Source organism: Tachypleus tridentatus, chromosome 10 (genome assembly GCF_004210375.1).
Source record: "Tachypleus tridentatus isolate NWPU-2018 chromosome 10, ASM421037v1, whole genome shotgun sequence".
NCBI classification, from domain to species: domain Eukaryota; kingdom Metazoa; phylum Arthropoda; class Merostomata; order Xiphosura; family Limulidae; genus Tachypleus; species Tachypleus tridentatus.
In genome coordinates, this window is record NC_134834.1 from 118,834,623 (window position 1) to 118,862,554 (window position 27,932).

The 27,932-nt window shown below is 30.0% G+C and overlaps 1 protein-coding gene across 2 annotated transcripts; it reads left to right on the forward strand.

The window, feature by feature from the left end:
* LOC143228193 (uncharacterized) lies at positions 1–27,577 on the forward strand. Of its 2 annotated transcripts, XM_076459499.1 has the most exons (9): positions 1–255; positions 626–674; positions 3,453–3,547; positions 4,325–4,405; positions 5,571–5,703; positions 14,450–14,634; positions 17,379–17,501; positions 19,974–20,171; positions 27,154–27,577. In XM_076459499.1, the coding sequence occupies exons 1-9, from the start codon at positions 61–63 to the stop codon at positions 27,301–27,303; spliced, it is 1,209 nt and encodes a 402-aa protein (XP_076315614.1). In that variant the 5' UTR covers positions 1–60; the 3' UTR covers positions 27,304–27,577. The 2 variants fall into 2 exon arrangements, with proteins under 2 accessions (XP_076315614.1, XP_076315615.1); XM_076459500.1 differs by lacking the exon at positions 4,325–4,405.
* Positions 27,578–27,932: the final 355 nt, after the last annotated feature.

The window sequence follows — 27,932 nt, forward strand, 5'->3', positions numbered from 1 at the left end:
ATGACGTGTTTTCATTGTTAGGTGTGATGATTAGTAAGTGTGTTTTTCTTTAGAGATAAAATGGAGACACAAAGTACAGTTTTTATCACGGTTATTCTCTGCTTCCTGCTAAGACATGGGTGTTTTGTGGGAATACAAGAAAACCCTGATATAATTAAGACATTTTCTGCCATTGAAGGGGAAGAAACAGTGACTACAAGTCAAGCGACTTCTGACATGGATAAGAAACATGAAGAACTGTTACTTATCGTTAAGGTGAGGTTAAATCACTTAACTTGCCATATCACTGATTTTTTTATCCAAACATATTCTAATACAAAATATAATTGTATCATGAACAAGTTGAGATAGATTACTTGTTTCCCTTTTCAGTGTCACTTTATAAACATTTTCAATCACGTATAGTAACTGATACATGCTTATCACCTTGCAACCACATATTTTAAAGTGTACAGCAAGGATGAAAGTGCGTGTTGAAGAGATATTTCTGGACATTCTATGGCGCCCTCTATAGTAAGGATTTTTTATTACCTTTAAAGATAAACGATTTCAGTTTATACTGATGTTGGTAAATCACACTCTGGTAACAATAACTAGTCTTTCTTTTCACATGTTAAACATCAAGGATAAAGGAGTTGAAGCCATTCGTCAAGACGACTGTGGTCTTGCTATATGTAAGTTATGCTTTAAACGTATTACAAATGATCGGGAACCCTTCATGACTCAACATTCGTTTACTTTAAATTATATAATACCACCGCTAGTACAGCGGTAAGTCTCCGGATTTATAACTCTAAAATCAGGAGTTCGATTCTCCTCGGTGGGCTGAGCAGATAGCCCGATGTGGCTTTGTAACATAAAAAAAAAAATAACTTATATAAAGCTAGGAAATATTCAAATACCAGTTTTCAGAAGAAAATAAATTTAATTTTTTCGATATCAGCATATATTAATGACCTTATCTTATGTTGCTAATTTATCTCATAATAAATGACCATGTGGGAATAAGTTACGTCGCGTTATTTTATTATTAAAATAATAAGTTGTAAAAAGTCATAAATATCGATTCAGATCATTTGAGACAATGTTATTCTGGGACCATTTAACAAACATATGATTAACACTGTATCAGACTATACTTAGGACAGGAGACCGACCCTAGTGAAACGTTATAAACTAGGTAATTTCAATATGTAAAACATGTAAGATAAACATATTACTACAGATACCCAGGACACTTGGTAAGAAAGAGAAACACATTACTACAGATACCCAGGACACTTGGTAAGAAAGAGAAACACATTACTACAGATAACCTAGACATTTGGTAAGTAAGATAAACACATTACTACAAATACCCGGGACAGTTAATAAGGAATACAAACACATTACCACAAACACCTGGGATACTAGATGTGGAAGATAAACATACCAGTCTGTGTAATAGTATTATATGAAATTACCATATTAGTGTGTGTAATAATATCACATAAAACTACCACACCAGTGTGTAATAATATTATATAAAACTACCACAATAATGTGGGTAAATTTACTATATAAAACTAACATACCAATGTGTATAATAATATTATACAAAACAAAAATACCGGTGTGTCTAATAAATTATATTTTATAAAACTACCACATCAGTGTGTGTAATAATATTATATAAAACTACAAAACAAGTATGTATAATAATATTATATAAAACTACCACATCAGTGTGTGTAATAATATTATATAAAACTACAAAATAAGTATGAATAATAATATTATATAAAACTACCACATCAGTGTGTGTAATAATATTATATAAAACTACAAAACAAGTATGTATAATAATATTATATAAAACTACCATATCAGTACGGATAATCATATCATATAAAACTACGATCTGTAATAATATTATATGATACTATGAGAAAGGTATGTGTAATAATATTATAAAACACTTTATGTGTGTGTGTTTCTTATAGCAAAGCCACATAGAGCTATCTACTCAGCCCACCGCGGAGAATCGAACCGCTGATTTTAACGTTGTAAATCCGGAGACATACCGCTGTACTAGCGAGGGGCTTATGAAACACACCTATGCCATTGTAATGATATGATACAAAACTGCCATACGTGTGTGTGAAATAGTATTATATAGAACTACCATACCACTTTGTGTAATAGTATTATATAGAAATACCATACCAGTGTGTGTAATAATATTATATATAACTATCATACCAGTGTGTGTGATAATATTATGTGAATCTACCATGCTAGTGCGTGTAATATTATTATATATAACTACTACACATGTGTGTAATAATATTATATAAAACTACAACACCAGTGTGTGTAATATTATTATATATAACTACTACACATGTGTGTAATAATATTATATAAAACTACAACACCAGTGTGTGTAATATTATTATATATAACTACTACACATGTGTGTAATAATATTATATAAAACTACAACACCAGTGTGTGTAATATTATTATATATAACTACTACACTTGTGTGTAATAATATTATATAAAACTACAACACCAGTGTGTGTAATATTATTATTTGGAAGAATCATAGCAGTATATGTAATAATGTTATAGAAAACAACCATACCAATGTATGTTATAATGGTATGTAAAACTACCACACCTATGTGTTTAGTAATATTATATAAAACTATCGTACTCGTGTGTGTGGTATTATTTAAAACTATCATACCAGATGTGTGATGATATTATATTACACTACTATACCTGTATGTGTAAGAAAGAATATTATATAAAACTACCGTATTGGTATGCGTAAAAATATTATATAACACTAGTACAACAGTGTTTATTATATAAAACTACTATACTTGTGTGTGTAATAATATGTAAAACTGCCATACCACTGTGTTAATAATATTATATAAAAGTTCTATACTAGTGCTATTAATATTATTTTATCAAACTACCACCCCAAATTGTATAATAATATTGTATAAAACTAGCATACCATTGTGTGTAATAATAATATTATATAAACAAGCTTTTAAGTGTATGTAACAATGTTATATAAACCTTAAATGATGATTTTATAATCATAGTCCTTCCACATCTATTTATCTAATAAGGCAGTCTACCAATGAAAAATTCAACATAACAGGAATACTATTCTTTTAAACATATAAATCCAATGATTTATATCCTAGTGGCAGTTATACCAGTTAATTAAAGAAAACAACTGTCTATTTAAAATGTATCACCCAAATGAATTTCCTTAACCACCGCACTCACAGTTTATCTCATGAGTCCATTTAATCTTCACCCATAGCTCATCTCTTTAATACCCTTATCCTCCACTACACACAGGAATCCACTGAAACCTTATTACAAACACAGTTTGTCGCAGGAACCTCCTTCACCTTATTTATTTATTCACTCTTTATCTTTAGACCTGACTGTACTGAACATTGGAAGGATTCCTTACGACCTCTTTGTCACCCAGGAGAAATGCTGTGAGAAAATTAATAAGAGAGAAGATTGTGAGGTATCTTGAACATTCACAGTGTAGAGTTCAAGTGACTCGTTCACAAATTATTATTTATAATTTGTGTCTAATATCAAGTGACTCTTTCACACACTAACATTACTCATTGTTTGCATCTAATTTCAACTGACTCGTTCACTCACTAACTTTACTGATGACTACTCTCTAATCTCAAGTGGCTGGTTCACACACTAACATTACTCCTGATTTGTATCTAATTTGAAATGACTCGTTCACACGTGAACATTACTCATGATTTCTAATTTCAACTGACTCGTTTACACATTGACATTTCTCATGATTTGTGTCTAATTTCAACTGACTGGTTCACAGACTATAGTTGTACATGATGTTTTATTGTAACTGTACACTAACCTCCTACCTAGTTTGTAACTTACCAGTTCTTACTTTAATCAGACTCTGATTACATTTTTTTTTTGTGCTTGTATAAATGTCATTATACATTGTACTCATTTGCTCTGATACTCATGTAATTAATTTTGTTTACAGGTAATGTTGTGAAGTTGTCATTTTGGTTTGGTAATAACTACGTTTATGGAAATCATAAGATGTCTTTAACACGATATATTAAGAGAAAACTGTATTTAAATAACGTTACATATAACATGTAATGTATGACCTTTAGGTTAATTTAAAAAGATAAAATAATAAATCAAGTGTTAGTTAAATTAAAATGATTTTATTTTGATGAGATACATCAGTCTTAAACTAAAATTGGACAAAGTTCTCATGACCCCATTTTCTTCACCACAACAGTCAATTCACCTTATTGGAGGTCACATGGGGAATATCTTTCCAGGAACCACAAAGACCATGACTCTTCTCTATCCAACTACGGTAAATAATAAGAGATTTATTGGGTGGTTCCAATAAAACACTCTCTGTATTACTGTCAATTATCCAAATTTGTGGAAAAACTAGTAATGATATATAGAAAAATTCATAACAAAATATCTGAATCAAGCATAAAAAATTATGAAATTTGGAAAAGAAAAATATTCTATAACAAAACATCTCAGAAAAAAAATTTGAAATTAAATCAAACCTTTAATGAAGAAATTCTGTCAGAACTTTAACGATAAAATTAAATAAAACCTTTAATGATGAAATTACGTCAGAACTTTAATGATGATATTAAATAAAACCTTTAATGATGAAATTACGTCAGAACTTTAATGATAAAATTAAATAAAACCTTTAATGATGAAATTACGTCAGAACTTTAATGATAAAATTAAATAAAACCTTCAATGAAGAAATTCTGTCAGAACTTTAACGATAAAATTAAATAAAACATTTAATGATGAAATTACGTCAGAACTTTAATGATGATATTAAATAAAACCTTTAATGATGATATTAAATAAAACCTTTAATGATGAAATTCTGTCAGAACTTTAATGATAAAATTAAATCAAACCTTTAATGAAGAAATTCTGTCAGAACTTTAACGATAAAATTAAATAAAACCTTTAATGATGAAATTCTGCCAGAACTTTAATGATAAAATTAAATCAAATCATTAATGATGAAATTACGTCAGAACTTTAATTTGTTTGTTTCTGAATTTCGCGCAAAATTACTCGAGAGCTATCTTTGCTATCCATCCCTCATTTAGCAGTGTTAGACTAGAGGTAAGACAGCTCGTATTCACCACCCACTCTCAACTCTTGAGCTACTTTTTTTTACCAACGAATAGTGGGATTGAGCGTCACATAATAACGCCCCACCACTGAAAGAGCGAGCATGTTTGGTGCGACAGGGAGTCAAACGCCTTAAACCACCTGGCCATGCCTAGGCTTGATCTTAATTCAATCATAGTACAAACATGATTTATTCAGTCTACATTTTATGAATATTATTTAAACAGGTGTCTTTTTAAAACTTCAATATTTGATAAAAGAAATGTTAACATAAATCCAGTACTAATTTCTGTATTACTAATAGGGACATTCTTAAATCCAAGCTTTTTATCAGTACGTCATCTCTTTATTCCCAAAAGTACCTGCATGACCGGAAAGGAAACTGTAGGATCAGGATATTCTCCTCAGATGGAGGACAGTTGACGGAAGACATCGAGTTTAATACGTACATTCCACGAGGTTCACTTTCCCAACTACCTCGCTTCTTTAAAAGTAATACAGTTCTCTTCTTTGCATACTATGATTTTTATTCTGCTTATAGTTTGATGTTCTGTTTATATAAAAATAATAATCAAGTTTCATTCTGTACATCTGTTTCAAACATCTCTCACTATTATCAACATACTGAGTTTTTATGTGCTTCAAGGTTTAAACTTGTCACTAAGATTTAATATTTTATCATATTTTGTGTTACAGTATATTTTTCATTTTATTTTCATACTCTCTACAACATTATAACCTCTATGAATTGTTTATCAGCTAAACATTTCTTTAAAGTATTTTCCATATTATATATAATAGACAATGTTTCTTTCCTCACATTATTATAATATATATATTTATCATATATTTTGCAATATACTTAGTTAACTGTCAACAAGGTTTAAACACACATAAGTACAAGTAAAGTGTTGTTAAAAATGTTGAAGCACAAACAGAAACACAAGTGAATCAGTAGAGTAAGGTTTATACATCCAGTTGTAATGATGGCAAGGTAAGGAAGTTTTCCTTAATAAGTAGTACACGGCTTGTACATCCAGTTGTAACGATGGCAAGGTAAGGAAGTTTTCCTTAATAAGTAGTATACACGGCTTGTACATCCAGTTGTAATGATGGCAAGGTAAGGAAGTTTTCCTTAATAAGTAGTACACGGCTTGTACATCCAGTTGTAATGATGGCAAGGTAAGGAAATTTTCCTTAATAAGTAGTACACACCTTGTACATCCAGTTGTAATGATGGCAAGGTAAGGAAGTTTTCCTTAATAAGTAGTACACGGCTTGTACATCCAGTTGTAATGATGGCAAGGTAAGGAAGTTTTCCATAATAAGTAGTACACGGCTTGTACATCCACTTGTAATGATGGCAAGGTAAGGAAGTTTTCCTTAATAAGTAGTACACGGCTTGTACATCCAGTTGTAACGATGGCAAGGTAAGGAAGTTTTCCTTAATAAGTAGTATACACGGTTTGTACATCCAGTTGTAATGATGGCAAGGTAAGGAAGTTTTCCTTAATAAGTAGTACACGGCTTGTACATCCAGTTGTAATGATGGCAAGGTAAGGAAGTTTTCCTGAATAAGTAGTACACGGCTTGTACATCCAGTTGTAATGATGGCAAGGTAAGGAAGTTTTCCTAATAAGTAGTACACGGCTTGTACATCCAGTTGTAATGATGGCAAGGTAAGGAAGTTTTCCTGAATAAGTAGTACACGGCTTGTACATCCAGTTGTAACGATGGCAAGGTAAGGAAGTTTTCTTTAATAAGTAGTACACGGCTTGTACATCCAGTTGTAATGATGGCAAGGTAAGGAAGTTTTCCTTAATAAGTAGTACACAGCTTGTACATCCAGTTGTAATGATGGCAAGGTAAGGAAGTTTTCCTTAATATGTAGTACACGGCTTGTACATCCAGTTATAATGATGGTAAGGTAAGGAAGTTTTCTTTAATAAGTAAGTTCAAGGTTTATACATCCAGTTATAATGATGGTAAGGTAAGGAAGTTTTGTTTAATAATAAGTTCACAGTTTGTACATCCTGTTATAAAGATTGTAAGGTAAGGAAGTTTTCATAAATAAGTAGTACAAGGTTTATACATCCTGTTATAATGATGGCAAGGTAAGGAAGTTTTCCTTAATAATAGTAGTACAAGGTTTATACATCCTGTTATAATGATGGTAAGGTAAGGAAGTTTTCATAAATAAGTAGTACACGGCTTGTACATCCTGTTATAATGATTGTAAGGTAAGGAAGTTTTATTTAATAATAACTTCATGGTTTATACATCCTGTTATAATGATTGTAAGGTAAGGAAGTTTTATTTAATAATAAGTTCAAGGTTTATACATCCTGTTATAATGATTGTAAGGTAAGGAAGTTTTATTTAATAATAAGTTCAAGGTTTATACATCCTGTTATAATGATTGTAAGGTAAGGAAGTTTTATTTAATAATAAGTTCAAGGTTTATACATCCTGTTATAATGATTGTAAGGTAAGGAAGTTTTATTTAATAATAAGTTCAAGGTTTATACATCCTGTTATAATGATTGTAAGGTAAGGAAGTTTTATTTAATAATAAGTTCAAGGTTTATACATCCTGTTATAATGATTGTAAGGTAAGGAAGTTTTATTTAATAATAAGTTCAAGGTTTATACATCCTGTTATAATGATTGTAAGGTAAGGAAGTTTTATTTAATAATAAGTTCAAGGTTTATACATCCTGTTATAATGATTGTAAGGTAAGGAAGTTTTATTTAATAATAAGTTCAAGGTTTATACATCCTGTTATAATGATTGTAAGGTAAGGAAGTTTTGTTTTATTTAATAATAAGTTCAAGGTTTATACATCCTGTTATAATGATTGTAAGGTAAGGAAGTTTTATTTAATAATAAGTTCAAGGTTTATACATCCTGTTATAATGATTGTAAGGTAAGGAAGTTTTGTTTAATAATAAGTTCAAGGTTTATACATCCTGTTATAATGATTGTAAGGTAAGGAAGTTTTATTTAATAATAAGTTCAAGGTTTATACATCCTGTTATAATGATTGTAAGGTAAGGAAGTTTTATTTAATAATAAGTTCAAGGTTTATACATCCTGTTATAATGATTGTAAGGTAAGGAAGTTTTATTTAATAATAAGTTCAAGGTTTATACATCCTGTTATAATGATTGTAAGGTAAGGAAGTTTTGTTTAATAATAAGTTCAAGGTTTATACATCCTGTTATAATGATTGTAAGGTAAGGAAGTTTTATTTAATAATAAGTTCAAGGTTTATACATCCTGTTATAATGATTGTAAGGTAAGGAAGTTTTATTTAATAATAAGTTCAAGGTTTATACATCCTGTTATAATGATTGTAAGGTAAGGAAGTTTTATTTAATAATAAGTTCAAGGTTTATACATCCTGTTATAATGATTGTAAGGTAAGGAAGTTTTGTTTAATAATAAGTTCAAGGTTTATACATCCTGTTATAATGATTGTAAGGTAAGGAAGTTTTATTTAATAATAAGTTCAAGGTTTATACATCCTGTTATAATGATTGTAAGGTAAGGAAGTTTTATTTAATAATAAGTTCAAGGTTTATACATCCTGTTATAATGATTGTAAGGTAAGGAAGTTTTATTTAATAATAAGTTCAAGGTTTATACATCCTGTTATAATGATTGTAAGGTAAGGAAGTTTTATTTAATAATAAGTTCAAGGTTTATACATCCTGTTATAATGATTGTAAGGTAAGGAAGTTTTATTTAATAATAAGTTCAAGGTTTAGGTTTATACATCCTGTTATAATGATTGTAAGGTAAGGAAGTTTTATTTAATAATAAGTTCAAGGTTTATACATCCTGTTATAATGATTGTAAGGTAAGGAAGTTTTATTTAATAATAAGTTCAAGGTTTATACATCCTGTTATAATGATTGTAAGGTAAGGAAGTTTTATTTAATAATAAGTTCAAGGTTTATACATCCTGTTATAATGATTGTAAGGTAAGGAAGTTTTATTTAATAATAAGTTCAAGGTTTATACATCCTGTTATAATGATTGTAAGGTAAGGAAGTTTTGTTTAATAATAAGTTCAAGGTTTATACATCCTGTTATAATGATTGTAAGGTAAGGAAGTTTTATTTAATAATAAGTTCAAGGTTTATACATCCTGTTATAATGATTGTAAGGTAAGGAAGTTTTATTTAATAATAAGTTCAAGGTTTATACATCCTGTTATAATGATTGTAAGGTAAGGAAGTTTTATTTAATAATAAGTTCAAGGTTTATACATCCTGTTATAATGATTGTAAGGTAAGGAAGTTTTATTTAATAATAAGTTCAAGGTTTATACATCCTGTTATAATGATTGTAAGGTAAGGAAGTTTTATTTAATAATAAGTTCAAGGTTTATACATCCTGTTATAATGATTGTAAGGTAAGGAAGTTTTATTTAATAATAAGTTCAAGGTTTATACATCCTGTTATAATGATTGTAAGGTAAGGAAGTTTTATTTAATAATAAGTTCAAGGTTTATACATCCTGTTATAATGATTGTAAGGTAAGGAAGTTTTATTTAATAATAAGTTCAAGGTTTATACATCCTGTTATAATGATTGTAAGGTAAGGAAGTTTTAAGGAAGTTTTAATAATAAGTTCAAGGTTTATACATCCTGTTATAATGATTGTAAGGTAAGGAAGTTTTATTTAATAATAAGTTCAAGGTTTATACATCCTGTTATAATGATTGTAAGGTAAGGAAGTTTTATTTAATAATAAGTTCAAGGTTTATACATCCTGTTATAATGATTGTAAGGTAAGGAAGTTTTATTTAATAATAAGTTCAAGGTTTATACATCCTGTTATAATGATTGTAAGGTAAGGAAGTTTTATTTAATAATAAGTTCAAGGTTTATACATCCTGTTATAATGATTGTAAGGTAAGGAAGTTTTATTTAATAATAAGTTCAAGGTTTATACATCCTGTTATAATGATTGTAAGGTAAGGAAGTTTTATTTAATAATAAGTTCAAGGTTTATACATCCTGTTATAATGATTGTAAGGTAAGGAAGTTTTATTTAATAATAAGTTCAAGGTTTATACATCCTGTTATAATGATTGTAAGGTAAGGAAGTTTTATTTAATAATAAGTTCAAGGTTTATACATCCTGTTATAATGATTGTAAGGTAAGGAAGTTTTATTTAATAATAAGTTCAAGGTTTATACATCCTGTTATAATGATTGTAAGGTAAGGAAGTTTTATTTAATAATAAGTTCAAGGTTTATACATCCTGTTATAATGATTGTAAGGTAAGGAAGTTTTATTTAATAATAAGTTCAAGGTTTATACATCCTGTTATAATGATTGTAAGGTAAGGAAGTTTTATTTAATAATAAGTTCAAGGTTTATACATCCTGTTATAATGATTGTAAGGTAAGGAAGTTTTATTTAATAATAAGTTCAAGGTTTATACATCCTGTTATAATGATTGTAAGGTAAGGAAGTTTTATTTAATAATAAGTTCAAGGTTTATACATCCTGTTATAATGATTGTAAGGTAAGGAAGTTTTATTTAATAATAAGTTCAAGGTTTATACATCCTGTTATAATGATTGTAAGGTAAGGAAGTTTTATTTAATAATAAGTTCAAGGTTTATACATCCTGTTATAATGATTGTAAGGTAAGGAAGTTTTATTTAATAATAAGTTCAAGGTTTATACATCCTGTTATAATGATTGTAAGGTAAGGAAGTTTTATTTAATAATAAGTTCAAGGTTTATACATCCTGTTATAATGATTGTAAGGTAAGGAAGTTTTATTTAATAATAAGTTCAAGGTTTATACATCCTGTTATAATGATTGTAAGGTAAGGAAGTTTTATTTAATAATAAGTTCAAGGTTTATACATCCTGTTATAATGATTGTAAGGTAAGGAAGTTTTATTTAATAATAAGTTCAAGGTTTATACATCCTGTTATAATGATTGTAAGGTAAGGAAGTTTTATTTAATAATAAGTTCAAGGTTTATACATCCTGTTATAATGATTGTAAGGTAAGGAAGTTTTATTTAATAATAAGTTCAAGGTTTATACATCCTGTTATAATGATTGTAAGGTAAGGAAGTTTTATTTAATAATAAGTTCAAGGTTTATACATCCTGTTATAATGATTGTAAGGTAAGGAAGTTTTATTTAATAATAAGTTCAAGGTTTATACATCCTGTTATAATGATTGTAAGGTAAGGAAGTTTTATTTAATAATAAGTTCAAGGTTTATACATCCTGTTATAATGATTGTAAGGTAAGGAAGTTTTATTTAATAATAAGTTCAAGGTTTATACATCCTGTTATAATGATTGTAAGGTAAGGAAGTTTTAAGGAAGTTTTTTAATAATAAGTTCAAGGTTTATACATCCTGTTATAATGATTGTAAGGTAAGGAAGTTTTATTTAATAATAAGTTCAAGGTTTATACATCCTGTTATAATGATTGTAAGGTAAGGAAGTTTTATTTAATAATAAGTTCAAGGTTTATACATCCTGTTATAATGATTGTAAGGTAAGGAAGTTTTATTTAATAATAAGTTCAAGGTTTATACATCCTGTTATAATGATTGTAAGGTAAGGAAGTTTTATTTAATAATAAGTTCAAGGTTTATACATCCTGTTATAATGATTGTAAGGTAAGGAAGTTTTGTTTAATAATAAGTTCAAGGTTTATACATCCTGTTATAATGATTGTAAGGTAAGGAAGTTTTATTTAATAATAAGTTCAAGGTTTATACATCCTGTTATAATGATTGTAAGGTAAGGAAGTTTTATTTAATAATAAGTTCAAGGTTTATACATCCTGTTATAATGATTGTAAGGTAAGGAAGTTTTATTTAATAATAAGTTCAAGGTTTATACATCCTGTTATAATGATTGTAAGGTAAGGAAGTTTTATTTAATAATAAGTTCAAGGTTTATACATCCTGTTATAATGATTGTAAGGTAAGGAAGTTTTATTTAATAATAAGTTCAAGGTTTATACATCCTGTTATAATGATTGTAAGGTAAGGAAGTTTTATTTAATAATAAGTTCAAGGTTTATACATCCTGTTATAATGATTGTAAGGTAAGGAAGTTTTGTTTAATAATAAGTTCAAGGTTTATACATCCTGTTATAATGATTGTAAGGTAAGGAAGTTTTATTTAATAATAAGTTCAAGGTTTATACATCCTGTTATAATGATTGTAAGGTAAGGAAGTTTTATTTAATAATAAGTTCAAGGTTTATACATCCTGTTATAATGATTGTAAGGTAAGGAAGTTTTATTTAATAATAAGTTCATGGTTTATACATCCTGTTATAATGATTGTAAGGTAAGGAAGTTTTATTTAATAATAAGTTCAAGGTTTATACATCCTGTTATAATGATTGTAAGGTAAGGAAGTTTTATTTAATAATAAGTTCAAGGTTTATACATCCTGTTATAATGATTGTAAGGTAAGGAAGTTTTATTTAATAATAAGTTCAAGGTTTATACATCCTGTTATAATGATTGTAAGGTAAGGAAGTTTTATTTAATAATAAGTTCAAGGTTTATACATCCTGTTATAATGATTGTAAGGTAAGGAAGTTTTATTTAATAATAAGTTCAAGGTTTATACATCCTGTTATAATGATTGTAAGGTAAGGAAGTTTTATTTAATAATAAGTTCAAGGTTTATACATCCTGTTATAATGATTGTAAGGTAAGGAAGTTTTGTTTAATAATATGTTCAAGGTTTAAACATCCTGTTATAATGATTGTAAGGTAAGGAAGTTTTCTTTAATACGTGAGTACAAATTTGGGGAAAGGATTTGTACTAATCCTTATGGTTCTGTTTATATATATATAAACAACTAACTGATGAATGGATAAAGTGAAACATTTTCGCATCAATCCATGATGACAGTCAGTATGTTGTAGAATGCAAAGGGCAGAAATCATTTTTAATTGTTTATCCTGGGAAATATTGGTATAGAAAGATTCCACACCTAGAGAAATATTGGTATAGAAAGATTTCACACCTAGAGAAATATTGGTATAGAAAGATTTCACACCTAGAGAAATATTGGTATAGAAAGATTTCACACCTAGAGAAATATTGATATAGAAAAATTTCACACCTAGGGAAATATTGGTATAGAAAAATTTCACACCTAGGGAAATATTGGTATAGAAAGATTTCACACCTAGAGAAATATTGGTATAGAAAGATTTCACACCTAGAGAAATATTGATATAGAAAAATTTCACACCTAGAGAAATATTGGTATAGAAAGATTTCACACCTAGAGAAATATTGGTATAGAAAGATTTCACACCTAGAGAAATATTGATATAGAAAAATTTCACACCTAGAGAAATATTGGTATAGAAAGATTTCACACCTAGAGAAATATTGGTATAGAAAAATTTCACACCTATTGTACCCAAAACATATTATTTGTCAAGAGAAAATTTTGGCATTTGATAAGCAGATCTCAGGGATCTTTAGCTGTAAATTCTTCAGAGATCAAACCTTTCGGATAGAAATATTAAATTTGTTTAGGGTACAATTACACGAACAAATATAGGAAATACATCAAAAAGGAAATCCAAATGATGATACATATCCTGTTTGGCACACATAAATATGTTTCATCTCAACAGGTTTTTGATACAATATTTATGGGGCATGGCATGGCCAGGTGGTTAAGACATTCGACTCATAATCTGAAGGTCGCGGGTTCAAATTCCCGTCACATCAAAAATGCTCGCCCTTTCAGCCGTGGGGACGTTATAAAGTTACGATCAATCCCACTATTTTTAAGTAAAAAAAATAGCCCAAGAGTTGGCGGTGGGTGGTGATGACTAGCTGCCTTCCCTCTAGTTTTACACTGCTAAATTAGAGACAGCTAGCGCAGATAGCCCTCGTGTAGCTTTGCGCAAAATTGTAAAACAACAACAAAGAAACTATTAGTGTCTTTCAGTCTATGGACAAATTATGGTTTGTGTTGTTTCTTGAATCTAGATTAGTTGTCCAGTGTTAAGTGTTTTAGATTTGTAGTATTACTGAATATTTAGTGAAATAACTTTGTGAAGTCAACTAGATCAACACAAATAAGTTGTAATAGACTAATTTCTTAAAAATATTAGTAAAATCATCGGATTAAGTTAGAGAAGCGTTGTTGACATTGCACTGAAGTCAGTGTTAATCTATCGGTTATTTCAATATGATTAGATTATTTGAAATTCGTTGAAATATACGACTGCAAAAGTGATGATGAAGATCCTTTGGATGAGTGTCATCCGGTTGACTGTGTAAACAAGTATAGTGGCAACAGGAACTTCTTTGATGAGAATTCAAGACTCTGTGAAAAAGTTCCAGAATGTATATCCAAATCAGAAGGAAACCATCCGGATATTGTAAGTTATTACTACCAGATGATCAACGTTTTGTATATATTACCACTGGTTTATATATGTATCTACATAACTACCAGATTACAGTAGCATATAACCATTCATAAATAACGGGGTAATTACTACCACCTCACTCCTCGTGGTTCCTAGCTAACTCAAAGAAACTTGACCAACAAATAGGCAAAATATACAGTCGAGGAGTCAAACGTCTTCTTTGTGGGCCAATCAAACTTAAGATCATTCATGGAATTAATAATTGGTAAAAATCACTTAGATTAACAATATTAATATATAAGAAAGCTGGTGACAGTACGTTCTAACAATGTGTCGTCATGCTTACCAATAAAACTATAACCTAACATTGTTTTAAGTCGATCTGCTTAAAGTATAAAATGAAACGTATACAATGCAATTGGAAAAATATTTGTTGTTTCTTAATTTATAGTATCCGTTGATTAAAGAGGTTTGTTTGTTTGTTGAAGTAATAGAAATGGTTTCAGTTTGTAAATGATTGAAGTTTAAAATGAACCTATATTTTTACTTTTATAATACATTTCATGCACTTGGCTCCGGTCTAAGTGATCCAACACCATGTCTTTACTTTATACTCCATTATAATCCATTACAAACTGTGGCAGAAATTTTGGCTTTAGATCTTTCAAATATCAAAGAGAGTTTGGATCCTAAAAGACAACCCGAATGGTCAGAAACTTTGGTTTTTCTTGGTGAAAAGGTTTAAACCAAACGGGTGTAGAAGAAACCTCTGGGCTTAATTTTGTTTGTACACCGTGAGAGTTTCGTTAGGGAGCTTGGTAAGGTGTCGGATTGAACCTGCCGTGAATAGGCTTATTGTATCAATACTTAACACACTTGAAAGGTTTCACATAACGCACTAGCACCATCATGGCTTCCTATCACCCTCGTCATTAAAATTGTAATTGGCAGACATTAATTGAAATATTCCTTCGGGATAAATTCATGTTAGCTGTTATGACGCCTCCTATTTCTAGAAATTAAGTGCGACGTGACGTGGCATACATGAAAGTTAGGTATATCTATATATATCTATCAGGAGTGATCCGGTATGTCAATATATACATGCACAATGAGAAAAGATATCTTACAAACATATTATTGCGTGAAGAAGCGTTGAGAAAATGACTCGACTAGGGTTAGGTGACAGAGATAAGTTTAGCTAAAACTTAAACAACCCGAACTTGAAAAGCGCATGTAGAAGCTGAAACAAACGTCTTGTGACCGAACAGATCCGTATTGAAGCCAAGAAGGAAATTAAGCTGAAAGAAATGGGGATTAGACTGAACTCCGATAGAACAAGGCAAAATAACAAGTTTGATCATAATTGATATATTAAAGTACCACCATTCAATGATAATGAAGTTGATAAATATTTACAACATTTTGAGAAGGTTTCCTACCGTATGGATTATGATAAGATCAAAGCAGCTTTTCTCAAAGATTACGAGTTAGTACCGTTATCGAGAAACATTTCAAGATAACCAAACTTATATGGAATTCTCCCACGATAAAGAGTTTCATTCTGTGGTGTAATTATAAAGAGTTTCATTCTGTGGTGTAATTATAAAGAGTTTCATTCTGTGGTGTAATTATAAAGTGTTTCATTCTGTGGTGTAATTATAAAGAGTTTCATTCTGTGGTGTAATTATAAAGAGTTTCATTCTGTGGTGTAATTATAAAGAGTTTCATTCTGTGGTGTAATTATAAAGAGGTTCATTCTGTGGTGTAATTATAAAGAGTTTCATTCTGTGGTGTAATTATAAAGAGTTTCATTCTGTGGTGTAATTATAAAGAGGTTCATTCTGTGGTGTAATTATAAAGAGTTTCATTCTGTAGTGCAATTATAAAGAGTTTCATTCTGTAGTGCAATTATAAAGAGTTTCATTCTGTGGTGTCATTATAAAGAGTTTCATTCTGTGGTGTAATTATAAAGAGTTTCATTCTGTGGTGTAATTATATCGACATTGGCAACATTTTCCTCATAGTAAGACAATTATTTCTAATTGAGGAACTTAAAATGTTGTCCAAGTGATGACCTCAAACTTACTTGGAGAAATGGAAGTTGAAACACTACATCGCTCTTTCCGATAACCACAGTTTAACACATAAAACAATAATTAATTAAAATAAGTTTTTACCATCTCAGCAAAAACCTGTATATATTAAATGTACTAAAGTTGAGGATTCTTATAAAGAAAATAAATCCTCTCGTTCTAAGTCTTCAGACAGTCAGGATTAACCTTCATTAGAACCACCAAGGCCTGCCTGCCATTTCTGTAAAAAAAACTGACCATATTATGTCAAGAAAAGGATATATTACCCAGTGTGTTTGTTTCCACATGTAGACGTTACTTGATCAGATGATCTGACGTTGTTGATTCAGACACTGATATAAAGGCTCATGTCGTCAGGGAGGAATTTTGATCTTTAGTGTCTGTTGGTTCTGTACAGGGTATTGAGGACATCTTAGGGTATTGAGGACATCGTAGGGTATTGAGGACATCGTCATATTTAACATCAGACACTGTTTCGGGACAAGTTGCGGTTGGAGTATGACCTACTCTGCCAATTTAGAATGTGTCATGTATGTCTACTGAGTCACTAACGATACATCCATATGTGTATATCAATGTAACACTTTCCATAGAACCTTTCAAGTTATATATTTCTATGATTAACATGATAGTTAATTGTGTAACTTTGATTTTCAGGCATATGTTCCCATTAGTAATACTTGTAGGCGGTTGGCCAATGAGTTTACTGAGAAGGATACAAAACAGATGGAAACTGGAATTCCTGGACCAACATTGAAACGTTACAGTGGATTACCACTGGTAAGGATTTCTTTAGATTCTGTAAACCTTCACTGTTATAAGAATAATCGCATCTTCTGTGAGAATAAAATATATATTATGGATTATAGTGTATGTAAACTATTTTAAGATTGTAATAAATACAATTCAGTTAGCTGCAACATTAACAAATAGAGTAACACATCTATTATCCAATACTATAGTAATAATTAGTCACAAAAACTTAAATTATATGGTCTCACTATCGTATCTTGGGTTTTTGTACTTATGTTTATACAATATTTTAATTAGTGAAAAAAATTAATTAACCTTAAAACTCTTAAACAAGAATGTCCAAGAATATAGACTTCTAATATTGACTATCGGTGTACGGTTGTACTAAATCATTAAACAACATCTCAGAGGGTATAATCGTAATATATCATTAAACAATATCTCAGAGGGTATAGTCGTAATAAATCATTAAATAACATCTCAGAGGGTATAGTTGTAACAAATCATTAAACAACAATGTCCATCAGTGTACGGTTCTACTAAATAATTAAACAACATCTCAGAGGGTATAGTCGTAACAAATCATTAAACAACATCTCAGAGGGTATAGTCGTAACAAATCATTAAACAACATCTCAGAGGGTATAGTCGTAAAAATCATTAAACAACATCTCAGAGGGTATAGTCGTAACAAATCATTAAACAACATCTCAGAGGGTATAGTCGTAAAAATCATTAAACAACAAAGTCCATCAGTGTATGGTTGTACTAAATCATTAAACAATAAGATCCATCAGTGTATGGCTGTACTATATCATTAAACAAGAATGTTCAACAGTGTATGGCTGTACTAAATCATTAAACAAGAATGTCCAACAGTGTATGGTTGTACTAAATCATTAAACAAGAACGTCTCAGAGTGTATGGCTGTATTAAATCATTAAACAAGAATGTCCAACAGTGTATGGTTGTACTATATCATTAAACGAGGAATGTCCAACAGTGTATGGTTGTACTATGTCATTAAACGAGGAATGTCCAACAGTGTATGGTTGTACTAAATCATTAAACAAGGAATGTCCAACAGTGTATGGTTGTACTAAATCATTAAACAAAAATGTTCAACACTGTACAGCTGTATTAAATCATTAACCAAAAATGTGAATCAGTGTACGGTTCTAATAAATCATTAAACAACATCTCAGAGGGTATAGTTGTAATAAATCATTAAACAAGAAAGTCCATCAGTGTATGGTTGAACTAAATCATAAAACAATAAGATCCAAGAATATATAGCTTTAATAATGTTCAACAGTGCATGATTGTACTAATGTCCATCAGTGTAGGGTTGTACTAAATCATTAAACAAAATGTTTATCAGTGTATGGTTGTAGTAAATAATTAAACAAAATGTTTATCAGTGTATGGTTGTAGTAAATAATTAAACAAAATGTTTATCAGCGTATGGTTGTACTAAATCATTAAACAAAATGTTTATCAGTGTATGGTTGTAGTAAATAATTAAACAAAATGTTTATCAGCGTATGGTTGTACTAAATCATTAAACAAAATGTTTATCAGTGTATGGTTGTAGTAAATAATTAAACAAGAATGTCTCAGAGTGTATAGTTCAAGTGAATCATTAAACAAGAATGTCCAAGAGTATATAGTGTAATGATGTCAAATGGTGCATGTTTGTACTAATGTTTATCAGTGTATGGTTGTACTAAATCATTAAAGAAGAATGTCCATTAGTGCATGGTTGTTTGAAATCAATAAACAAGAAAGTCCATCAGTGTATGGTTGTATTAAATCATTAAACAATAATGTCTCAGAGTGTATGGTTGTACTAAATCATTAAACAAGAATGGCCAAGAATATATAGTGTAATAATGTCCAATTGTGCATTGTTGTACTAATGTCCATCAGTGTATGGTTGTACTAAATCAGTAAACAAGAATATATAGCTGTAATAATTTACAACAGTGCATAATTGTACTAATGTTTATCAGTGTATGGTTTTACTAATATCCATCAGTGTATAGTTGTAATAAATCATTAAACAAAAATGTTCATTTGTATATGGTTGTACTAAATTATTAAAGAAGACTGTCTCTGAGCCTATGGTTGTACAAAATCATTAAACATGAATGTCCAACAATGTATGGTTGTACTAAATCATTAAACAAGAATGTCCAACAGTGTATGGTTGTATAGTGTCGATAAAGAAGGACCTTACATAATGGAATTCGTATATGCTATAGTTATATATGCTGTTAGCTGAATGTGTGTATTTGCTAGCTATAAGTAACAATTAACTCAGAGTATTTGGTTGTTAGTTGTAGTGACAGTGCAAACAATTAGGTGATAGTGATTGGTGTGTATCTGTTTAAATGTTGACAAATGGCAGTGAGTATTTGATTTTTAGTTTTGCTGACAATACAGACAGTTAGCAGAGAATGTAATGAATATCTTCATGATTTATTTCACTTTTGGTAGAACATCCGCTGCCACAAAGGTGTGATGGAGGCTAATGGATGGTGCAGGTGTGAGAAAGGCTGGAAGAGCGCTGAGATTAATCATGTTGACTTTAACCCAAATGTTATGGTTTACCATATGTGTACTATCTGGACTGGAGAAGAACATCGTTCAGATATTCATCGTCCTGAAACCAGCTCCAAACTTGATGTTTACATTGTATCTTTTTCTTTGTCACATTACAACTAGAATATGTGACCATTCTATTTACAATAAAAAAACAGTAATAATGTATGCTTTAAAGTGATATATACACAGCTGCTGCCATAAGAACAGTTTATCTGTTCTACAGGAATGTTAATCTTATCTAAACCTAAGATAAACTTTCTACTGACAAACTCATTCTTCTATCAAATAGTTTCTTTACATCAATCTAAGATAAACTTTCTATTGACAAACTCATTCTTCTATCAAATAGTGTCTTTACCTTAATCTAAGATAAACTTTCTACTGACAAACTCATTCTTCTATCAAATAGTGTCTTTACCTCAACCAGAGATAAACTTTCTACTAACAAACTCATTCTTCTATCAAATAGTGTCTTTACCTCAACCTAAGATAAACTTTCTACTGACAAACTCATTCTTCTATCAAATAGTGTCTTTACCTCAACCAGAGATAAACTTTCTACTGACAAACTCATTCTTCTATCAAAGAGTGTCTTTACCTCAACCAGAGATATACTTTCTACTGACAAACTCATTCTTCTATCAAATAGTGTCTTTACCTCAACCTAAGATATACTTTCTACTGACAAACTCATTCTTCTATCAAATAGTGTCTTTACCTCAATCTAAGATAAACTTTCTATTGACAAACTCATTCTTCTATCAAAGAGTGTCTTTACCTCAACTAAGATAAACTTTCTACTGACAAACTCATTCTTCTATCAAAGAGTGTCTTTACCTCAACCAGAGATAAACTTTCTACTGACAAACTCATTCTTCTATCAAATAGTGTCTTTACCTCAATCTAAGATAAACTTTCTACTAACAAACTCATTCTTCTATCAAATAGTGTCTTTATCTCAATCTAAGATAAACTTTCTACTGACAAACTCATTCTTCTATCAAAGAGTGTCTTTACTTCAATCTAAGATAAACTTTCTACTGACAAACTCATTCTTCTATCAAAGAGTGTCTTTACCTCAACCAGAGATAAACTTTCTACTGACAAACTCATTCTTCTATCAAATAGTGTCTTTACCTCAATCTAAGATAAACTTTCTACTAACAAACTCATTCTTCTATCAAATAGTGTCTTTACTTCAATCTAAGATAAACTTTCTACTGACAAACTCATTCTTCTATCAAAGAGTGTCTTTACCTCAACCTAAGATAAACTTTCTACTAACAAACTCATTCTTCTATCAAATAGTGTCTTTACCTCAACCTAAGATAAACTTTCTACTGACAAACTCATTCTTCTATCAAATAGTGTCTTTACCTCAATCTAAGATAAACTTTCTACTGACAAACTCATTCTTCTATCAAAGAGTGTCTTTACCTCAACCTAAGATAAACTTTCTACTGACAAACTCATTCTTCTATCAAATAGTTTCTTTACCTCAACCTAAGATAAACTTTCTACTAACAAACTCATTCTTCTATCAAATAGTGTCTTTACCTCAACCTAAGATAAACTTTCTACTGACAAACTCATTCTTCTATCAAATAGTGTCTTTACCTCAACCAGAGATAAACTTTCTATTGACAAACTCATTCTTCTATCAAATAGTGTCTTTACCTCAACCTAAGATAAACTTTCTACTAACAAACTCATTCTTCTATCAAATAGTGTCTTTACCTCAATCTAAGATAAACTTTCTACTGACAAACTCATTCTTCTATCAAATAGTTTCTTTACCTCAACCAGAGATAAACTTTCTACTGACAAACTCATTCTTCTATCAAATAGTGTCTTTACCTCAACCAGAGATAAACTTTCTATTGACAAACTCATTCTTCTATCAAATAGTGTCTTTACCTCAACCTAAGATAAACTTTCTACTAACAAACTCATTCTTCTATCAAATAGTGTCTTTACCTCAATCTAAGATAAACTTTCTACTGACAAACTCATTCTTCTATCAAATAGTTTCTTTACCTCAACCAGAGATAAACTTTCTACTGACAAACTCATTCTTCTATCAAAGAGTGTCTTTACCTCAACCTAAGATAAACTTTCTACTGACAAACTCATTCTTCTATCAAATAGTGTCTTTACCTCAACCAGAGATAAACTTTCTACTAACAAACTCATTCTTCTATCAAAGAGTGTCTTTACCTCAACCTAAGATAAACTTTCTACTGACAAACTCATTCTTCTATCAAATAGTGTCTTTACCTCAACCAGAGATAAACTTTCTACTAACAAACTCATTCTTCTATCAAATAGTGTCTTTACCTCAACCAGAGATAAACTTTCTATTGACAAACTCATTCTTCTATCAAATAGTGTCTTTACCTCAACCTAAGATAAACTTTCTACTAACAAACTCATTCTTCTATCAAATAGTGTCTTTACCTCAATCTAAGATAAACTTTCTACTGACAAACTCATTCTTCTATCAAATAGTTTCTTTACCTCAACCAGAGATAAACTTTCTACTGACAAACTCATTCTTCTATCAAAGAGTGTCTTTACCTCAACCTAAGATAAACTTTCTACTGACAAACTCATTCTTCTATCAAATAGTGTCTTTACCTCAACCAGAGATAAACTTTCTACTAACAAACTCATTCTTCTATCAAATAGTGTCTTTACCTTAACCTAAGATAAACTTTCTACTAACAAACTCATTCTTCTATCAAATAGTGTCTTTACCTCAATCTAAGATAAACTTTCTACTGACAAACTCATTCTTCTATCAAATAGTGTCTTTACCTCAACCAGAGATAAACTTTCTATTGACAAACTCATTCTTCTATCAAATAGTGTCTTTACCTCAACCTAAGATAAACTTTCTACTAACAAACTCATTCTTCTATCAAATAGTGTCTTTACCTCAATCTAAGATAAACTTTCTACTGACAAACTCATTCTTCTATCAAATAGTTTCTTTACCTCAACCAGAGATAAACTTTCTACTAACAAACTCATTCTTCTATCAAATAGTGTCTTTACCTCAATCTAAGATAAACTTTCTACTGACAAACTCATTCTTCTATCAAATAGTGTCTTTACCTCAACCAGAGATAAACTTTCTACTAACAAACTCATTCTTCTATCAAATAGTGTCTTTACCTCAACCTAAGATAAACTTTCTACTAACAAACTCATTCTTCTATCAAATAGTGTCTTTACCTCAACCTAAGATAAACTTTCTACTGACAAACTCATTCTTCTATCAAATAGTGTCTTTACCTCAACCAGAGATAAACTTTCTATTGACAAACTCATTCTTCTATCAAATAGTGTCTTTACCTCAACCTAAGATAAACTTTCTACTAACAAACTCATTCTTCTATCAAATAGTGTCTTTACCTCAATCTAAGATAAACTTTCTACTGACAAACTCATTCTTCTATCAAATAGTTTCTTTACCTCAACCAGAGATAAACTTTCTACTGACAAACTCATTCTTCTATCAAAGAGTGTCTTTACCTCAACCTAAGATAAACTTTCTATTGACAAACTCATTCTTCTATCAAATAGTGTCTTTACCTCAACCAGAGATAAACTTTCTACTAACAAACTCATTCTTCTATCAAAGAGTGTCTTTACCTCAACCAGAGATAAACTTTCTACTAACAAACTCATTCTTCTATCAAATAGTGTCTTTACCTCAACCTAAGATAAACTTTCTACTAACAAACTCATTCTTCTATCAAATAGTGTCTTTACCTCAATCTAAGATAAACTTTCTACTGACAAACTCATTCTTCTATCAAAGAGTGTCTTTACCTCAATCTAAGATAAACTTTCTACTGACAAACTCATTCTTCTATCAAAGAGTGTCTTTACCTCAACCTAAGATAAACTTTCTACTGACAAACTCATTCTTCTATCAAATAGTTTCTTTACCTCAACCTAAGATAAACTTTCTACTAACAAACTCATTCTTCTATCAAATAGTGTCTTTACCTCAACCTAAGATAAACTTTCTACTGACAAACTCATTCTTCTATCAAATAGTGTCTTTACCTCAACCAGAGATAAACTTTCTACTAACAAACTCATTCTTCTATCAAATAGTTTCTTTACCTCAACCTAAGATAAACTTTCTACTGACAAACTCATTCTTCTATCAAATAGTGTCTTTACCTCAACCAGAGGTAAACTTTCTACTGACAAACTCATTCTTCTATCAAATAGTGTCTTTACCTCAACCAGAGGTAAACTTTCTACTGACAAACTCATTCTTCTATCAAATAGTGTCTTTACCTCAACCAGAGATAAACTTTCTACTAACAAACTCATTCTTCTATCAAATAGTGTCTTTACCTCAACCTAAGATAAACTTTCTACTGACAAACTCATTCTTCTATCAAATAGTGTCTTTACCTCAACCTAAGATAAACTTTCTACTAACAAACTCATTCTTCTATCAAAGAGTGTCTTTACCTCAACCAGAGATAAACTTTCTACTGACAAACTCATTCTTCTATCAAAGAGTGTCTTTACCTCAACCTAAGATAAACTTTCTACTGACAAACTCATTCTTCTATCAAATAGTGTCTTTACCTCAACCAGAGATAAACTTTCTACTAACAAACTCATTCTTCTATCAAATAGTGTCTTTACCTCAACCAGAGGTAAACTTTCTACTAACAAACTCATTCTTCTATCAAATAGTGTCTTTACCTCAACCTAAGATAAACTTTCTACTAACAAACTCATTCTTCTATCAAATAGTGTCTTTACCTCAACCAGAGATAAACTTTCTACTGACAAACTCATTCTTCTATCAAATAGTGTCTTTACCTCAACCAGAGGTAAACTTTCTACTAACAAACTCATTCTTCTATCAAATAGTGTCTTTACCTCAACCAGAGATAAACTTTCTACTAACAAACTCATTCTTCTATCAAATAGTGTCTTTACCTCAACCAGAGATAAACTTTCTACTGACAAACTCATTCTTCTATCAAATAGTGTCTTTACCTCAACCAGAGGTAAACTTTCTACTAACAAACTCATTCTTCTATCAAATAGTGTCTTTACCTCAACCAGAGATAAACTTTCTACTGACAAACTCATTCTTCTATCAAAGAGTGTCTTTACCTCAACCTAAGATAAACTTTCTACTGACAAACTCATTCTTCTATCAAAGAGTGTCTTTACTTCAATCTAAGATAAACTTTCTACTAACAAACTCATTCTTCTATCAAATAGTGTCTTTACCTCAACCTAAGATAAACTTTCTACTAACAAACTCATTCTTCTATCAAATAGTGTCTTTACCTCAACCTAAGATAAACTTTCTACTAACAAACTCATTCTTCTATCAAAGAGTGTCTTTACCTCAACCAGAGATAAACTTTCTACTGACAAACTCATTCTTCTATCAAAGAGTGTCTTTACCTCAACCTAAGATAAACTTTCTACTGACAAACTCATTCTTCTATCAAATAGTGTCTTTACCTCAACCAGAGATAAACTTTCTACTAACAAACTCATTCTTCTATCAAATAGTGTCTTTACCTCAACCAGAGGTAAACTTTCTACTAACAAACTCATTCTTCTATCAAATAGTGTCTTTACCTCAACCTAAGATAAACTTTCTACTAACAAACTCATTCTTCTATCAAATAGTGTCTTTACCTCAACCAGAGATAAACTTTCTACTGACAAACTCATTCTTCTATCAAATAGTGTCTTTACCTCAACCAGAGGTAAACTTTCTACTAACAAACTCATTCTTCTATCAAATAGTGTCTTTACCTCAACCTAAGATAAACTTTCTACTAACAAACTCATTCTTCTATCAAATAGTGTCTTTACCTCAACCTAAGATAAACTTTCTACTGACAAACTCATTCTTCTATCAAATAGTTTCTTTACCTCAACCAGAGATAAACTTTCTACTAACAAACTCATTCTTCTATCAAATAGTGTCTTTACCTCAACCAGAGATAAACTTTCTACTAACAAACTCATTCTTCTATCAAATAGTGTCTTTACCTCAACCAGAGATAAACTTTCTACTGACAAACTCATTCTTCTATCAAATAGTGTCTTTACCTCAACCAGAGGTAAACTTTCTACTAACAAACTCATTCTTCTATCAAATAGTGTCTTTACCTCAACCAGAGGTAAACTTTCTACTAACAAACTCATTCTTCTATCAAATAGTGTCTTTACCTCAACCTAAGATAAACTTTCTACTGACAAACTCATTCTTCTATCAAATAGTTTCTTTACCTCAACCAGAGGTAAACTTTCTACTGACAAACTCATTCTTCTATCAAATAGTGTCTTTACCTCAACCTAAGATAAACTTTCTACTGACAAACTCATTCTTCTATCAAATAGTGTCTTTACCTCAACCAGAGATATACTTTCTACTAACAAACTCATTCTTCTATCAAATAGTGTCTTTACCTCAACCTAAGATAAACTTTCTACTAACAAACTCATTCTTCTATCAAATAGTGTCTTTACCTCAACCAGAGATATACTTTCTACTAACAAACTCATTCTTCTATCAAATAGTGTCTTTACCTCAACCAGAGATAAACTTTCTACTAACAAACTCATTCTTCTATCAAATAGTGTCTTTACCTCAACCTAAGATAAACTTTCTACTGACAAACTCATTCTTCTATCAAATAGTGTCTTTACCTCAACCTAAGATAAACTTTCTACTAACAAACTCATTCTTCTATCAAATAGTGTCTTTACCTCAACCTAAGATAAACTTTCTACTGACAAACTCATTCTTCTATCAAATAGTGTCTTTACCTCAACCTAAGATAAACTTTCTACTGACAAACTCATTCTTCTATCAAATAGTGTCTTTACCTCAACCTAAGATAAAATTTCTACTGACAAACTCATTCTTCTATCACACCATACGTCTACTTAAATCTGGATTGAATGTTTTATTGACATAATCAGTGTTGTAACACAGTATTATCTTCATTTAATCTAGGGGTAGTTGTTGACATCGAATGATATTATACTTTACCAAATTTAGCTTGTTGGACTTGCTGGACTTCTCTGTCTTGTCATCATTTCTCTGGGAACAGTTTTTTTTGTTCAAAATCGTAAAATGAAGGAAGAGACTTATCTTCAACAGTGTTTCAAGGAAGATGAACAGCAAGACTCTTCAAGTACTGAAGAATAACATGGTGTATTTAAATATATGTAGGTTGAAATTAACATGGTGTATTTATATATACCTATATGTAGGATCATATTAACATGGTGTATTTATTTATGTATCTAGGATGAAATTAACATGGTGTATTTATATGTCTATATATATATATATATGCAGGATCAAATAAACGTGGTGTAGTTACATGTATATATACATATATAGTTAGGATTACATATATACACATTTATATGAACTTTCCTATTTTTTGTGTATCTGTTTTTTTCACCTGTCACTTTATTAAAATTAATTCATACGAAAATTGATTTGAGTTTGAAGCACTAGAATGTTTATTATTATAAGCTCCATGATAGCTCTAGGTACTTTGATATAACTTTCATGATAGGTCTAGATACATTGAAATAACTTTCATGATAGGTCTAGTTACTTCGTTATAGTTTTCATAATAGCTCTAGGTACTTTCAAATAACTTCAATAATAGTTCTAGATACTTTGAAATAAGTTTCATGATAGCTCCACGTACTTTCAGATATATTTCATAATGGCTATAAGAACTTGGAATACTTCTTAAACATTTTTTCAAACTGAAAATCACAGGTATACCCATCAATAGTCTACAAAAATCAGTATTGATC